Source organism: Papaver somniferum, chromosome 8, assembly GCF_003573695.1.
Source record: "Papaver somniferum cultivar HN1 chromosome 8, ASM357369v1, whole genome shotgun sequence".
Lineage (NCBI taxonomy): Eukaryota > Viridiplantae > Streptophyta > Magnoliopsida > Ranunculales > Papaveraceae > Papaver > Papaver somniferum.
Window position 1 is genome coordinate 38447513 of NC_039365.1, and position 17968 is coordinate 38465480.

Consider the following 17968-nt stretch of genomic DNA (forward strand, 5'->3'; position numbering starts at 1 on the left):
GTAGTGAAGTCTCCCTACTATAACAGCTCGTCGTACTCTTTCTTTCTTGTTTTAGTTTGAAGTACAAGATTTCCATCGTAATCGAAAAATATAGTGGATAGAGTGGTAAGTGGAGCCTTGGAGAATCATAACAATTGGCAATCCAAACTAGAGTTTAGTGACAAGTTATATACCAATAAGATAACTGGGATCATGGTCGCAATCAGAACATAATGGGCTGAATCCAAAACCAAAATGCCTAAGGGTCGGAGCCAGTAATTTTTGTTTGCTAAACTAAGGAGGAGAAATAGCAGTACTAATAGATATGCAAGCGGAGGAGATCTGACGGGATATTTGTGATAGCTTTTGTCCCACACTGGTTAAGGTGTAAGACATCGTCAATATTGTGAGCTACAAAAGCGGGATTGTGAGACTTGAAGATCGGCCTTTTGGCTAAGATCAAACTTAGTATCTGTTTTTTATCAGTTTGAAATCTGATATGCGATATTAAATTAATTTTTTTCACGGGGGGAGTTCCCATCATTTTTTTCACGGGGAGTTCCCATCACTACAGATTGCTAGGGTTCTCACGCGTCGCCTCTGTGTTGCACTACTGCAAAGTCCTGGCGCAAACTTGTCTGCAATAGTTCATCCAGTTGCAATACGATCTGAACAACCAAGAAAACATCCTCTGAAGGAAAAAAAGGTTCTAGCTCATTCAAATGATAAAAAAGATAAATAAATGCGAATTTTACAGCCTACAGTTTTGGAACTTTGTATGGCCTGCAGTTTTATTGTAGCTATATTCCTGTGCAAAAAATTAAGGAAGATGCTTAATTGCTTATGCAGTAGGTTTATTATATCAAACTACAGGATATCGTCTTGGATTTTTTGCTCCGGGGTATCAAATTATCATGGTCGGCTCTACACTAACTAATGTATCATGCGTGACCAAGTGCTGGCTAATCCTGTCTCTTGTCAGAGCACAGAGCGAACTACTCTTTCGCCTTTCCTATTCGAGGTTTTTGTAAACTCAAATACTGATTTGATGGCGCCTTTAACTAAAAAAGAACGATATATGCAGTTAAACGTCACAATTGTAACAAATAATTAGTCCCACAACGCTCAACCAGAGTAAGGGATGTGAATGAAGATGCTATAAAAAGCTGTTGATGCTTCCATTTGTAGGCATCTTTGCGCTTGGGGCAATGACGCAGCTAATGAGGTATTAACCGAGGCGCGTCAATTGCTGGTTGAAAACTATTTCCAAACCCCCTCCTCGGCCTTAGGTCTCCTTGGGCCGTCGAGAATTTCTGGAAGGGCTCCCTCTAATCAAGGGTAAAGCCTTACAAAACTTAAAACCAATATTTTGATGGACTAAAACAATTGGGTACTCTGATATTGTAATTAACTTTTACATTGTCAAATACTTCTGTTCAAATAAGTATTATTGTAGTTTGTAGGTGAACTGTGAAGTAAGATCATACCAATGAAGTTACACATATTAATCACTCAGTCACAAAATCAAGCATAGCAATTACACAAGTTCTTGAAAATAGGTACCAGAAAAGAGAGAAATCTCGTAGGCACAGTTAACATCATGGCGCCGTTTTAAAACGATAAGAAGCATACGAAAGGGCTCCTTCCCGCCAACTGTGATGGACGAGTTCAGCGTTTGCTTCTTCCCCAGCTGCCCCGAGAGCGACGTGCAGTGGGTAGAAATGTTCAGGCCATGGATGCACCATTTTGGCCCTAGGCGCCTTCTCTTCATAATGATTTATGTCTTCGTGTCTGTAAGATTAAGGATAAAATAATGCAATGAAAAGCCTATTCTTATATAACACCTGTTCATGGTAGGGGTTCCAAATCTTAGTTGTGTTCTTCCGGTCATTGAACTACTTGGATCAGAGGAGCCTTTTAAAATCAAAATTGGTAAAAATGATTGGCTAAGTATTGCTCGGTTCTTTTGTGCTGTTGGTTCTTCATTTTACACCAAGTTTTGGTAAGAACTAAATCATCAGCAAAAATCAAGACTAAATCTTTACAGAAGCGACGCATTTTCACGGGAAAACGGTTTTGTTTTTTCTCGTGTAAATGATGCAACAGGTCCAGGAATTTAACAAAATCAAGTATTTATAAAAGCAAGTAAATGTGATATTACCTGCCAGCGAGAAGACATTCTTTTAGCCATGTATCGAAATCTTCTGCCCATGATGGAACAGGAGTATTCTCTCTTCCGAGGGCACTTAAGTTATGGGTTGCACTTCCAGACCCAATTATAAGGACCCCTTCATCTCTAAGAGGGGCTAGTGCCTTTCCCATGTTGTAGTGATGAGTTCCATCTAATTGTGTCTGAACCGAAAGTTGACACACTGGGATATCAGCCTCAGGATACATGAGATGGAGTGGGATCCAAGAACCGTGATCGAGCCCACGAGTTTTATCTTCTTTGACTCGTTGAAAGCCAGAACTGGTTAGCAGTTCCTTTACCCGCTTAGCTAATCTCGGGGCACCTGGTGCATGGTATTTGAGCTGAAAAGAGTTGAACAAATCAGAATCAACTGAGTGTCAAGAGATCAATTATGATCTTGTGCCATTGAGCAAATGGGGAGCAGCCATCTGTTAAGAATTTAATCACAAAATTTGAAACATCTAGCATTTTCACTATCTATAAATGACCCAATCCTTGGAGCCAAGATGTACAGATTGCACCAAAACACCTGGCCAGCACTACTATGACAGATATTGAACAAGGAAAAATTATCGAACGACCCTTTTCACGGGCCATCGGTGGGACGCCGACCAATGTACACCTATTGCAAGAGATAAGTTAAACAAACAAGAGATTGACTTACGTAACTGCTGCTGCCATCTTATCAACCTTCTAGAATAACTTTGACAGTGATATTTTGTAGGTGTACACATTAAAAAAATCTAGAATGATTACGGCATTCACTAGATAATGCTGTCTCCTTTTCCTTTTCTGAAAGTTGGTTAATGGTCACTGGTCAGTCAGACTTTAAGACAGTTCGTTGTTTTTCAACAACTACCTAATCGGACTCGTCTCTGAATCAACAACAAAAATTCTGACTCAAATTTCAGTGCTTGAATTCCATCCCACATTCCAAAATTCAGATATGAAACAAAAAATTGTTAAAAAAGAACTAGTTTCCTAGAAAAGGGTGTTTGTGAATTTTTATTTATCATTAATCGGATGGAAATTAGGATACAGACTGGGTTTAACAATAAACAACTAAAGCTAAAACCAAGCAGAACAGAAGACAACAAAAAAAAAAAAAAAATCAAAAATTTTAAACGGAAGAATAGTACCTGATAAAGAGGCTTAGGAAACCCATAAAAATCATAAATAGTAGAGTTATGATCAACAACATTAACAGTTGGATCTGCAGTTTCCCAATGAGCTGAAATCACCAGAATAGAGCTTGGTTTATGTTGATGAATTCTCTGTTGCCATGATTTTAAGAAAGATCTTGCTGGCATATCTTCTTCTATTGCTAGCATTGGAGATCCATGTGATATGAAATACGTATCCATCTTCTTCTCTGGCTGATACACAAATGAAAAAACGAGAGGCTCCTCTTAATTCTTGTTTTGACTTCTGCTGCTACTCTCTACCAACTCTACCTTTTATGAGGGAGAGGACAGTCGACATAAAAAATACTGTAAAAAATAACCCACGGGCCACGGCCACGTTTTTCTTGCTGAAAACAGAAAAGTTTCTTTTATTTAGAATTACACCTCTGATATTTCATTTCTTAATTGAGAAGCCCTCAATTTGTAAGGATTATTATATATTAGCTCCTGACATGAGAAGAGCAAAAAAAATAAAAATGTTACAGGTTCTGTATAAAAACCTCCACCAGAAGAACTTGTGTTCAGTCTGTAGTAGCATTACAGAACAAGAATAAAGTACTGCATTGTAATGCTTTACAAATCATTCGGTTACTGGACATCGCTGACAGCCTGACACGTCGGTTGCAGAAGATAGTGCAGTGGTTGTACTGTCTATACCATAAGGATACAAGTCTCCAGGACGCGTGAATGCTTGATTAATTGTATCGCTTGTCTCAAGAGCCCATAAATCTGTTTCAAGCAGAGCAGTATCTTCATTGAGATTAGGGGTGTCAACGGGTCCGGTTCCTCCCGGGTATCATTAGACCCGGACCCTACTTATAAAGGTCGGGTCCGGTTCCTAACGGTTCCGGGTTCGGGTCCGGTTCCTAAACTTGTGGACCCAGAACCGGACCCGTTTAAATATCCGGGTACCCGTCGGTTCCGGGTACCCATTGGGTCTAAAGAAAACTATTTAAAAAATCTCAAAAACTTAATATATTTATCTTTTTAGCTTGGATTTAAGTAATTTTTATAAAAAATTATTATTATTTCTTATGAATGTACTAAATAAAGATTAAATGTAAGAGAAAAAATTTAAATGAGTAAAATATCAAAGCTAAAACTAGAAAAAATACTTATAATTTTGCTAAAAACATGAATAAACGGGTACCCGATACCCGCGGGTACCCAATGGATATTACCCGTTTGGACCCGTTTAAATTCGGGTCCAATCGGGTAATTACCCGCCGGGTCCTAAGTAGCTAATGGGTCCAATTTTAGGACCCGGAACCGGACCCTAATGGGTACCCATTGACAGCCCTAATTCAGATACTGCATGACTTGTCTCATTGTTGGTCTAAACTAGGGGTGTCAACGGGTCCGGGTCCTCCCGGGTATCACTAGACCCGGACCCTACTTATAAAGGTCGGGTCCGGTTCCTAACGATTCCGGGTCCGGTTCCTAAACTTGTGGACCCAGAACCGGACCCGTTTAAATACCCGGGTACCCGTCGGTTCCGGGTACCCATTGGGTCTAAAGAAAACTATTTAAAAAATCTCAAAAACTTAATATATTTCTCTTTTTAGCTTGGATTTAAGTAATTTTTATAAAAAATTATTATTATTTCTTATGAATGTACTAAATAAAGATTAAATGTAAGATAAAAAATTTAAATGAGTAAAATATCAAAGCTAAAACTAGAAAAAATACTTATAATTTTGCTAAAAACATGAATAAAAGAATGAATAAACGGGTACCCGATACCCGCGGGTACCCAATGGATATTACCCGTTTGGACCCGTTTAAATTCGGGTCCAATCGGGTAATTACCCGCCGGGTCCTAAGTAGCTAATGGGTCCAACTTTAGGACCCGGAACCAGACCCTAATATACCGGGTCCGGAACCGGATAATGGGTACCCATTGACAGCCCTAGTCTAAACTCAGAATTAGTATGAGTACACAGCAACCCAAGTTTCAAAGCCAATTCCATTTCTTCTGCTACATAATCACTTTTTACATTTGGATCAATAGTTACAAGAATTGTGCCTTTCCTCCAACAAGACAGAACCCAATCTACCAGATAAACCAAATGCTCACCTGCAAAGTCTGTTTTTATCTCTAATGGTCTCTTCCCACAAACAACTTCAAGAAAGAAAACCCCGAACGAGTATGAGTCAGTGCTGGTTGATGCAAATCCGCTTCTAGTCATTTCTGGTGCGATATAACCCGGTGTGCCAACAATCCTAGAAGTAAGAGAATCACCTGTTTCATGATCAAATAACATTGCAAGACCAAAATCACCCAATCTTGGGTTCATTTCGACATCTAACAAAACATTGCTTGCCTTCACATCTATGTGAATCACAACCTTTTCCCATTCTTCATGTAGATAAACTAGTCTTGCAGCTAAACCTTTGATGACTTCAAATCTTTGAGTCCAATTAAGTATAACTTTTGGAGACGAAGATGCTGCACCCGAACGAGAAGGGAATATGAATTTCTCTAAGCTTCCACAGGACAGGAACTCATACACCAAAAGTAGCTCTCCCTTCCGCCTGCAATAGCCATAGAGTTGCACTAAGTTTCGGTGGCGAAGCTTGCCTATGCTGACAATTTCTGCAATAAATTGCTGCATTCCACGAGATGAATCGTGGGAGACTTTCTTTGTAGGTACACATTTCATCTTCCGCCACGTGCCCACAAAGACACACGTGGAGGACATGCGGCTAAGGGCATCAAGATATGATGTCACCCGTGGACAGGCAAGAGTCACTTTATCCTATCCCTAGAAAGATCTAAGATCTACGGCTGGGGATAGTCAGACTGACACAGACAAGACAGGGGCAGAGGACAGCTGTCTACCGCGGACATACATCTCAACTACCCGCATTAAATACCCTCAAACAACATACGTGTCAGTCAGCCTGTATTGGAAGCGTAGATAATACTGCGTATCCAGACAGAACACGCAGATACAGCCGAGACCATGAAGATTTCTGCGTGAGTGGCACAAAACACAAGAGGATAAGGTTATAACGGGCTTCAGAAGTAGACCCCACGTAATCTCCCTATAATACCCCTCTCTCCCAAGTGAAGAGAGAGGCCGAAAAACATTTAGAGGAGAATAGGAGAGAGACAAAGAGATAGAGAAAGTGTAAGTGAAGTTCCTCCTGCTACGCAGGCTTATATTGGTCTCAAAGTCATTCGACTATTTCTGTAACCTTCATACATATAATGAAAAACCCAAACCCGTAGACAGAGATATGAGTGACGAATCATATAAGTTAATCGTTTCATCTATATTCATGCATTTACACTTTATATGTTCAATTCGATACTTATGGTATATCATGTTCGTACATTTTATATTTCATCCACTATTTATCTTATTGTATGAGCCAAGAAAAATGATTGTAGTTGATGAGACGAGGAAGAGTATTAGAACTCTAAGTCAAGGATTCGACACAACCTATCCATTCCCCTCAGGCGCAGCTTATTTACTGTATTGTCATGAGTCTGCGCGCATTATTTGTGAATACTCAGATGACACCAGATATTTGTGTTCATAATCTGGCGCTAGAAACAGGGATCTTCATCCCGGTAAAAGATTTATCTTCTCCTGTGACTTGTTTCAGGCTTCGTTTTCTGAAAATAACGATGTATGGAACACTACGGTTTTTTCCGTTCATGATTTCAAAAACCAAAATTTTTAACAGATCCGCGTTTATCTAAGTAGATCTGATTCTTCATGCATTTTCTAAGTTTTCACGTCTTTGAAAATCAAAATTATGAACAGATCCGCGTTTATCTAAGTAGATCTGATTCTTCATGCATTTTCTAAGTTTTCACATCTTTGAAAATCAAAATTATGAACAGATCCGCGTTTATCTAAGTAGATCTGATTCTTCATGCATTTTATAATTCTCACGTCTTTGAAAATCAAAATTATGAACAGATCCGCGTTTATCTAAGTAGATCTGATTCTTCATGCATTGTCTAAGTTTTTAGGTCTTTGAAAATCAAAACTTCGAACAGATCTACGGTCATCTACACAGATGGACGCCTTAAGTATTTTCAAGATTTTACACCTTTGAGGACTCAAAACGCTAATAGATATCACGTGGGGCCCATTGTCTTCGTGATTTTTTCTCTCTCTTTCAGGAAAATATTAAAAGATGGAGAGAAGCAAAGATGTCGGGAAGGCTAAAGCTCCTTCAAAAGAGATGCCAAGGACAACCCCAGTGGTAACTAGGAGTAAGCAGAGAGGTGAAAAGCTAAAGGCAGCGGATAGGGCGCAGGATAATGCATAAAGCATGGCCCCCATCAATGCCAACATCATCGCAGCAAACGCAGTAAATGCCACGGCAGCCAAAGCAGGAGCTTCAAGAGCTGGCGGATCCAAAGTTGGAGCTCCCAGAGTAACCAATGCTCAACTACAGGAACATCAGGAAGTCGTGGCATAGTCAGGAATACAACAACCCCTCTATGGGATTCCCTTAACCAACGAACAGAACGTACCCTTTCCAGCCAAGCAACCGCTTCTAATAGCAGGCCAACCCTCACAATAACCGTCGAGGTCCCAAGGTGCACAATTAGACCCACCAGAACCAGTAATACAGATCGTGGATGAGGAACAAACCATAGCCACTGATGAGCAATTGCGGGAAGGAACACCAAATCAAGGGTCAAATCATTCCGCTCAGATGATGGCCGAGCTGACAGAATTAAGGAAGAAACAGAAGGCATACGCAGATGATGTGGCGATATTAGCACAAGAGAACCAAACACTAAAGGAAAGAATCATTCATAGCGCAGAGGTAGAAAACCAACGCGACGAAGCCAACTCCAAGGCTGTAGCACCTAATCAAGATAGAAGAGTGGTGATCGCAAACAACCCACTTCCATTGAATCGAAGAGGAGCAAGGAGCAGCCAAAGATCAGATCCTGATTACAATCCCGAGAAATCGGACTACTACGACGGTACCACCTTCCCACGAGCAAAATCTACCATTCATGAGGAACACCAGATCGCAATGGAAAGTCTGCGCGCTGAGATGCTGGCAGAAATCAAGGAGCTAAAGACTAGGCAGGGAGGCGGAAGGCTAGAGCAAGTGATGAAGGAAGCAAACACTACCCCGCTGACACCACACTTGGCCAGGGCTTCCATACCGCAGAAGTGTACAGTTCCTGCTTTCGATTGCTATGACGGATCAACTGATCCTGCGGCTCATCTTCGATATTATAATCGAATGATGGCCCGTTGGGATAACGAAGACTCCATACTTTGCAGATACTTCCCATCAAGTTTAAAAGGGTCCGCGTTGTCATGGTTTGATAACTTTCCATCAAACTCCATCGACTCCTACGACCAACTCACAGAAAAATTTCTAGCAACATACATGTACAACAAGGTTGTCAATACCGGCATGGACAAACTATTCTCGCTGGAGATGAAATACAAAGAGACCATCAGAGAATATACTAATAGATGGCACAAGATTTGCCAAGCTATTGGAAATTTAGATCCCGTGGTTAGTATCAACTTCTACAAATGGGGGATGGACATGATGAGTCCTTTATTTGTCGAGATCCACGGAACCATCCCTACCACCGATGGAGATCTCCGGATAATCATAGAAAAACATGCAAGGTTAGAAGAAATTCAGCGTGAAAATCCCAGAGCTCATACTCAACGTCCCACACGCACAAATTCCATGGATCAAGCCAGCGGGTCCAAAAGAAGAATCACAGAAGAACGTCCCAACGAAGAAAGGAAAGAACGAAGGGATGATAGACGAAGAGGTGATCGAAAATTTGAAGATCAAATCTATACCAAGCTGAATACCAGTTATTCGCGCATCCTGAGAGAGATCAAAGGGAGGGAGAACTTCGATTGTCCATGGTCCAAGGGAAAGCAACCTCCTAGATCAGAAAAATCCAAGGAATACTGCGAATACCACTGTTTTAACGGTCACCAAACAGAAAAGTGCAAAAATCTCAAGATAATGATTCAAAAACTAATCGACGCAGGAGACCTGAAGCAATATATACAGAAGATTGATAACGAAGATAGAACCAAGAGAGGCAAGAAGGTTCAATTACCAGAAGGAAACCGCACCCTCAACACGATTTCATGTTCAGAGATTCAAGGACCATCCCTAACCGCCCAGATTGGAAAGATATTGAGAAAACAATTCGAAGATTATTGTGAGCTTTATAAGATCGATGGGAAAGAGGTAAACAAGCACGAAAAATGGATGGACGCGCCCATGACTTTTTATGCAGACGATGTGGAAGAAGACATGGAAGACCATAATGATCCTCTAGTCATCACATTCCCAATAGCAGGGTGCAATGTTAAGAAAATTCTCATCGATGGAGGAAGCTCAATCAACGTCCTGTTCTATGACACGTTTAAACATATGGAACTCAACGACGAGCAACTGCTGTCATCATACTACACCATATACGGATTCAACGGCGAAGCTACAAAGCCCCTAGGGGACATTGTCTTACAAGTAGACGCAGGGTCCATGAAAGTGGACACTCGATTCAACGTCGTAGATGCACCTTCACCTTACAACGCCATCATCGGAAGAAGATGGGTTCACAAGCTCAAGGGAGTAGCGGCAACCTACCATCAATATCTCAGATTCCCAACACCCCAGGGAGCCATGGAAATTAAAGGAGACCAAGTAACTGCGCGTGAATGTCAGACCTTACATAATCAGATCAATAATGAGCGGGAAGAAAAACACCAGTCCCGAAGAGCCAAAAATAAGGAGATAACCATAGATACATATCTGGAAGAAATCTGCGGAAAAAGCCTTCTGAACGTAAGCACCACTGGCAGCGCAGAAGCAAGCACCTCCGCGACAAAAGAAGACGGAGAGCCCACCAAATAGCAATCAAAGAATGTTCCTCTCTTGGGGGAACCAAAACCCACGTTTACACCTGTCGAAGCAGCTAAAGAAGTCAACATAGGTACTGAGGGAAACCCGAAGATTATCAGAATAGGCACCTTGATGGATGAAGAAAGAGAAGCCGCGCTAATCAAACTTCTAAAGGAATACGCGGACATCTTTTCTTGGAAATTGGGGGAGATGCCGGGAATTGACCCAAAGTTAGTTCATCACGAACTTCGAATAAAACCAGGTACCCCCCCCTTTTAGGCAGAAGGTGCGCAAAGTAGCTCCACAATACCATCGAGCAGTTGAAGTGGAACTCCGCAAACTACTGGACGCAGGATTCATCAAAGAAATCAAGTACCCAACATGGATCTCTAACATGGTCATCGTACCGAAGAAAAATGGCGGAGTAAGGATATGCATCGACTTCACCAACCTCAATAAGGCTTGCCCTAAAGATAGATATCCACTGCCAAGTATTGACCAACTTGTCGAGGCAGTTGAAGGATACGAAGAAATGTCATTCATGGATGGATACTCTGGATACAATCAATTATTCCTAGCAGAAGAAGATCAGCAACATACAGCATTCTATACACCACACGGCCTCTATTGCCATGTAAGAATGCCCTTTGGACTGCGAAACGCAGGCGCAACCTACCAAAGAATGGTGGATGCAATTTTCAAACCATGGATTGGAAGTACGCTGGAAGTATATGTGGATGATATGCTCGTTAAAAGCAAGCTGCGCAAAGATCATCACCAAGACCTAAAAGATATTTTCCAAGCAATGAAAGTGCACAACATGAAGGTAAACCCAGAGAAGTGCACTTTTGGTGTCACTTCCGGAAAGTTCCTCGGATATTTGGTGACGAGGAGGGGCATTGAAGTCGATCCCGCTAAAATTGAAGCCATCGTAAGAATGCCATCCCCAAAGAATTTAAAAGAGGTTCAGAAACTCAATGGTTCGCTGGCTGCTGGGGAGGTTCATATCCAGGTCCTCGGATAGATGTAAGCACTTTTTTAACATTCTCAAAAAGGGAAGCAAATTCGAACGGACGGCAGATTGCGAGGAAGCTTTTCGAAATATCAAAGAATACCTGGCTGAGATCCCAATATTACAAAATCCAGACCCTGATGAAGTGTTGGCACTATACATAGCAGCAACAGAAGATGCAGTCAGCGCAATATTGGTTAAAACCAACACGAAGATAGAGCAGCCCATCTATTACATCAGCAAGACTCTGAACGTAGCAGAAAGGAACTACACGAAGATCGAGCAGCTCATCTTGGCATTAGTATGGGCAACCCTGAAACTCAGAACTTACTTTTTGTCTCACTACGTCCGCGTCCCATGCAAAGCTCCGCTAGAAGCAGTCCTTAAAAACGCAGGAAAAGTAGGCAGAATTGCAAAATGGAATACTCACCTAGATCAATTCAATATCATCCATGAGCTATAACACTCTCATAAGTCACAAGTATTAGCAGATTTCCTAGCAGACTTACCATTGGATAACTGCGAAGAAGTCATCATCGAAGGACGAAAGGCAGCAGGACTACCAAAAATGGACGAAGGTAAAGACCCTATAGACATCTTGGAACCAAAAAATCCTAGGCAATGGGAAGTCTTCGTAGATGGGTCTAAAAATAAAGAAGGGGAAGGGATAGGCATCGTAATCACCACCCCAACAGGAGACAGGATCATACATGCTTTCAGGTTAGAATTCAAGGGACATACCAACAACATAGTTGAATATGAAGCAGTGGTGCATGCCCTTCAGTTGATAATAGAAATGGGCATAACTGACGTGCGTCTGACAAGCGATTCACAACTGGTCATCCGACAAATAGGGTTGCAATATAATGTTTACGACAGAACATTGTCAGCATACATGGAATTGGTGCAAACACTGGCATCACAAATCCCAAACATCAAATTCCGACACCTGGCAAGGAAGGAACTCAGGCACGCGGATGCCCTGGCCTACATATAATCGATGCTCAGAAACGAGGAGGTCAAATCAATCAAAGTAACCAGGATTTACGAGCCTTCAATTGATATTCAAGAAATCTGCGCTGCACAGCAGAGGAACCACGCAGAAGAAGATATTGCAGATGATGACGTGGGATAATTCATCGCGGATGATTTCCAAGAAGACGACATCATGGCTAAGGCATATCAAGTAGGGCTGTCAATGGGTACCCATTATCCGGAACCGGACCCGGTATATTAGGGTCCGGTTCCGGGTCCTAAAGTTGGACCCATTAGCTACTTAGGACCCGGCGGGTAATTACCCGATTGGACCCGAATTTAAACGGGTCCAAACGGGTAATATCCATTGGGTACCCGCGGGTATCGGGTACCCGTTTATTCATTCTTTTATTCATGTTTTTAGCAAAATTATAAGTATTTTTTCTAGTTTTAGCTTTGATATTTTACTCATTTAAATTTTTTCTCTTACATTTAATCTTTATTTAGTACATTCATAAGAAATAATAATAATTTTTTATAAAAATTACTTAAATCCAAGCTAAAAAGATAAATATATTAAGTTTTTGAGATTTTTTAAATAGTTTTCTTTAGACCCAATGGGTACCCGGAACCGACGGGTACCCGGATATTTAAACGGGTCCGGTTCTGGGTCCACAAGTTTAGGAACCGGACCCGGAACCGTTAGGAACCGGACCCGACCTTTATAAGTAGGGTCCGGGTCTAATGATACCCGGGAGGACCCGGACCCGTTGACACCCCTAATATCAAGATGAAGACTTCAGCAAAGAAGAAGATTGGAAATCTGAGATTCATCTTTTCCTAAAAGAAAGAATACTACCCTCGGATCTAAAGCAAGCCAGAAAAATACAGTCAAAGGCAGAAAGATATGATATGAGAAAAGAAATTTTGTACAAAAAATCTTTTCTCGGACCATTATTACGTTGCCTATCCAGATCCGAAGGACATTTGATTTTGAAAGACATACACCGCGACGACGCAGGAAATCACAGCGGAATGAGATCCCTAGCAGATAAGGCGAAAAATCAAGGATATTACTGGCCAACAATGATACGAGACGCTGCAAGAATGTCACGAAGATGCGAAGAATTCCAGCGTTTCGCCAAAAAAATCCACGCACCCGCAACAATGTTGAACCCAGTAGACAGCCCTTGGCCATTCTCAAAATGGGGCATAGACATCGTGGGTCCCCTAATCGAAGGATCAAGGAAGAGAAGATTTTTGATAGTGGCCACGGACTATTTCAGCAAATGGGTAGAGGCTAAAGCCCTGGCAAGGATCCGAGACGCAGATGTCTTCACATTCATTTTTCAAAACATCATTTGCAGGTTTGGCATACCAGCTGAGATTGTATCTGACAATGACAAGCAATTCCAGGGAAAAAACATCGACTTACTCTTCGATACTTTCAAAATTCGAAAGAACAAGTCAACACCAATTTACCCTCAAAGCAATGGTCAGGCAGAAGCCACAAACAAAACCCTCGCACTCATCCTCAAAAAGAAGTTGGACGAATACAAGAAGCGTTGGTGTGAGCAACTACACAACGTTTTGTAGGCTTATAGGACAACTCGAAGATCAGCCACGGGAGAATCCCCATTCTTACTCACCTATGGAGGCGAAGCTATTATCCCAACATAAATAATCATGCCAACTACGAAGACTGAAGCATGGGAGAAGAACCTCACAACGGACATGATGTTGGAAAGGTTGGATGATCTAGAAGAGAGGAGGGAGACAACACTACAAAAAATGGAAAAATATCAAAGGAAACTAGCAAGGGAGTATAATAAGAGGGTTAATCTTAGAAATTTCGTAGAAGGGAAGTATGTGCTGAGGACCATTCCCCAATACCAACGAGAAAAGAAGTGGGGCAAATTATCACCAACATTGGAGGGACCCTTCATCATACATGATGTTGCAGGAAATGGGTCTTATTATCTGTCCTCAAACACCCATGGAATGCAAAATATCTCAAGCCATACTACCCGTAGAGGGCAACGCAGACCTGCATCTGCGTGAAGAGCGCCAGAAGAAGAAAACGACGCTTGCGATCGACATGTTTCTATCTCTGAGAGAGGAATAGCAACCTCAACCTATCAATCAAGCAAAATTTTGGAAAAAAATAGTCACAATACATGGAGAAACATAGTAACAAGACGACTGCGTGTAAATATAACACCTCACGAGAACCCTACACCTTTAAATACATCCTCCGCGTCAATAATTCATCCTCCTATTGTTTACTATTTACTACCTCAGAGGTTCCATCAATGTAATTCTTCTAAATGTAACTCAACAAACTGAATAGACACTTTAACCCTCTTTCACCCGTGGACGTAGACACTCTGCTGTCGAACCACGTAAACACTGGTGTTAATTGATCTATTTTACTTGGGGAAAGTGGTCACCTACAATCTCTCGGGACTCCCCTATCAGCGTCTATAAGTGTAGGACCATGGGGAAGGCATCCAGCAGAAAGAGATACCCAACCAATCTTATGGCAGCGGGTTGACGGATTGAACGTACATTCCAAACAACTCATATCCTAGAACGCTGCCCCGACCCCCACCGTCTGGGAATCCTCTGGCCCAGGATTAGCCAGCGGGGTGACAGGTCTCAAGACGTTCACGAAGATACACATATCTTCGGGTTCGCACTCAAACACTTCGTTATCCCTGATTACATTCAGTTATATTCCAAATTAACCATAACAATTTAAAAAAAAAAAGGTTAAAACAATGATCAATTCATTAAAAGTTGATTACAGGCTTGGCAATGATACGCGGAAACAAGAAAATACCAAAGATCAACTTTCTAGAAAAATCTACTTGGATGGTTCAACCCCACCAGCAGGTTTAGCAATCTTCCCCTTCTGCCTTGAAGGTACGCTCCCACCCGAGGAAGGCCCTGAAGAACCAGATGTAGGGGCAGGGGTTTCTCACGGCACGGATAGCTCTTGATAAGGCCATGATCGGTCTTAAGATCATACTCGATGCTATCCAGAATTTTGTTAGTCTCTTCCACTAGTTGACACCGAGCCTTGTACGCAATAACAGTATTCATCATCTCAGCCTTTGACAACAACGAGGAAAGGCGACTCACTTCCTTCGAAGCGGCTTGGGAAGTCTCGTCCCTTGCTGTAGCTAAAACTTTGTGATAATTAATCTGGCTTTCCTGATGCACTAATTGAGATTGAGCCTCCGCAAACTTTTCATTTGCAGTGCGAAGCTGTCCCTGGAGCTCTGCAAGGAAAAGAAAAATGCAGATGGTTAGGTCCAGGAAATTACAGAATCACACTCGATAATATAAGCATATACCTTCGACTCTCGCCGAAGCTATTTCATATTCGTTAACAACAGCACCACGGGCTTCATCAAGAAAATCATACTCATCTGACAACTTCTATAATCCGCTTGAAGGGTTGAAAGGGCGTACTGACTCGCATCTAATTCTACCTGTTTCATTGAATCCAAGTGACGAAGATGGTTGACCTCATTGTTTAAACCCTCCAGACCCTTGTTGAGCCGATACACATTTACTTCAAGATTTCTCTCAGACTCAGCTTGGCGTACCACATCATCCCTAGACGCAGCTAAAGCTTTGCTAAGAGCACCAACCTCAGCCCTAGCATCATCTCTCTCCCTAGCAAGACGCTGAATGTAATCTTTAACATCAGAAGACTGAGAAGAACGAGATTGACGCAATTCTTCTTCCAAGAGATTGATTTTAGCTTCCAATGATGAGACCTGTTCTCGGGATTCACGAAGATTATCACGCGTCCACAACAACGTTCCATTAAACAAAAGACGATCATTGTTATATTTGTTCTGCATATCAATCATTTGGACTCTTCTGACCCGCCAATCCTCTGCCAGAGCATTATGTTCATCGGCACGAGCATTCCACTTATCAGCCTCGCTCTTTATCTTCTCTACCAACTCTGCGATGCGAGATTTCTGATGCTGCCACTCTTTCCGAAGCCATACTAACTCAGGAACTCCACCCACTGAATATAGGGTGGGGGAGGGAGACTCAGACAGAACACTAATTACAGTAAAGGACGACAACAAGGAAGAGGACAACAACAAGGAAGAGAACAGATAATCAAACCTGTAACAGCCGAAGAATTCTTCTTGGCCTCCTCCAACTCACTACGAGCCACAGCAAGATCCAAGCGAAGCTTCTCCTCCTCCTTGCCTTGTTTCACCTTATCCTTGAGGATACTCTTCAACTCACATATCTCCCTATCCCTATCAGCAATGACAGTCTCAGCCGCAGTAAGCTCCTCTTCCCGAAGACGAAGCTTAGCCTCCAACTTAAGGGATTTGGCCTTAAAAAACTGGTACAACATGTGATTGCAATGCTCACTCCTCATCATCTGCGAGTCAGAATATTAGAACACCCTGACTCTAAAAATTGCTAAAAATTGATACAAGGAAAAATGATAAGAGAACTCACCTCTAACATCCGTTGTTGGGGAAATCCATACTGATACCCATCAGCCAACGCCATCATATCAGCAACAGTCGAGGGAGCGTCGACTACTAGAGCAGCCTCCAAGCCTCGAAGATTCTTATACCACGCTTCTACAACCTGGTCCTCGGGAGACAATTGCATCATCTTACGAGTATAGGCATCAGATTTCTTCTCACCCTCCACCACAGGAGCTGGATTGGGTACGAACATCAAGTTCTTCTTTTTAAACCAAGCTAAGATGGCATCATCACCCTCAAGGATTAGTAACTGAGGAAAATCATCTCCATAAGACCCAACTGAGGCCTTACCCATGTACGTGAATTTAGCACCCGAAGAGTTTGAGGCTAATCCCGCATCCAAATATGGAAGGTCTCTAGCACCGCTCCCCTATGGAACATCACTAGCATCCACGACTCCCTTTCCCTTTCCATCCGCCTTGCTAGAGTTACCAAGCACATCCCAATCATCGTTTGGGGAAAGCAGGTTGAACTCAGAAGCCAGGCCCAGGCCAGCGTTTATGTCAAAACTATCCTCCGCAGAATAAATCCGACCAAAGGAAAACTCCTGAGACATAGCAGGAATTTCACCACCAACACCCTCATCACCAAGGCCAGTGTTATCATCACCAGCATCACTGCAACCCGCAGGATTAGCTTCGGCACCAACATCATGACAACCTGCGGGATCAATTTCACCACCAATACCGCTGTCACCAGCGGTAGTATTCCCCTCAACAAATTCTTCATCATCATGACCTGGAGGGGATGTATCAGTACGTTCTTCCATATCAGACATATCTTCATCCTCTCCAAGCTCAGTCACAGGACTATTAACTTCTTCATAAACTTCCTCCTCCTCGATTGTTGCGGTGGTGGACTGCTTGGGATTTATCCTCCTCTTCTTCGTCGCCTAAAAAGACAAGGCACAAGAATAAAAATCCCTGGCTTTGAAAAGAATTAAAACTGCCTCAACTAAAGGACAAGGCATATGGAAATCTTACCTTGGCAACCGCAGCATTCTTCGCCTGAAGATCAGCATCGGAACTCTCTTCGTCATCTCCATCAACAACATCGAGGGCATATTGGAAATTCATGCCCTCAAAATTCAAATGCCAAGGACGGAAATTCCCATAACGAGTACGAGGAGCCGCACGTATCTGGCTATCTGTGATAGGACGCCATCCTTGCGGACCTGGACCCCCCCCCCCCCCCCCCCCCCCCCCCCCCCCCCCCCCCC

The 17968-nt window shown here is 42.4% G+C and overlaps 2 protein-coding genes and 2 non-coding genes across 4 annotated transcripts in view; 2 read left to right on the forward strand and 2 right to left on the reverse strand.

Annotated features, from left to right (window-relative positions):
• The first annotated feature begins 417 nt into the window (after positions 1 to 417).
• LOC113307381 lies at positions 418 to 616 on the forward strand. Its single transcript, XR_003339156.1, has one exon. It is a non-coding gene; the product is annotated as a U2 spliceosomal RNA (small nuclear RNA).
• Positions 617 to 1169: 553 nt separating this feature from the next.
• On the forward strand, positions 1170 to 1325 carry LOC113307390. The gene has a single exon (XR_003339161.1). It is a non-coding gene; the product is annotated as a U4 spliceosomal RNA (small nuclear RNA).
• Positions 1326 to 1346: 21 nt separating this feature from the next.
• Positions 1347 to 3664, reverse strand: LOC113306614 (4,5-DOPA dioxygenase extradiol-like). The gene is made up of 3 exons (XM_026555538.1): positions 3310 to 3664; positions 2141 to 2511; positions 1347 to 1770 (listed from the first exon to the last, which is right to left on the reverse strand). Exons 1-3 carry the CDS (start codon positions 3532 to 3534, stop codon positions 1578 to 1580), a joined length of 789 nt encoding a protein of 262 aa, XP_026411323.1. The 5' UTR covers positions 3535 to 3664; the 3' UTR covers positions 1347 to 1577.
• Positions 3665 to 3732: 68 nt separating this feature from the next.
• LOC113305433 (L-type lectin-domain containing receptor kinase IV.1-like) overlaps positions 3733 to 17968 on the reverse strand; it is a 19029-nt gene continuing 4793 nt past the window's right edge. The window contains exons 4-6 of the mRNA XM_026554468.1: positions 5252 to 5996; positions 3947 to 4083; positions 3733 to 3801 (exon numbers count right to left, since the gene is read on the reverse strand). Of these exons, the coding sequence (XP_026410253.1) occupies positions 3733 to 3801; positions 3947 to 4083; positions 5252 to 5996 (951 nt within the window). The remainder of the gene's footprint in view (positions 3802 to 3946; positions 4084 to 5251; positions 5997 to 17968) is intronic.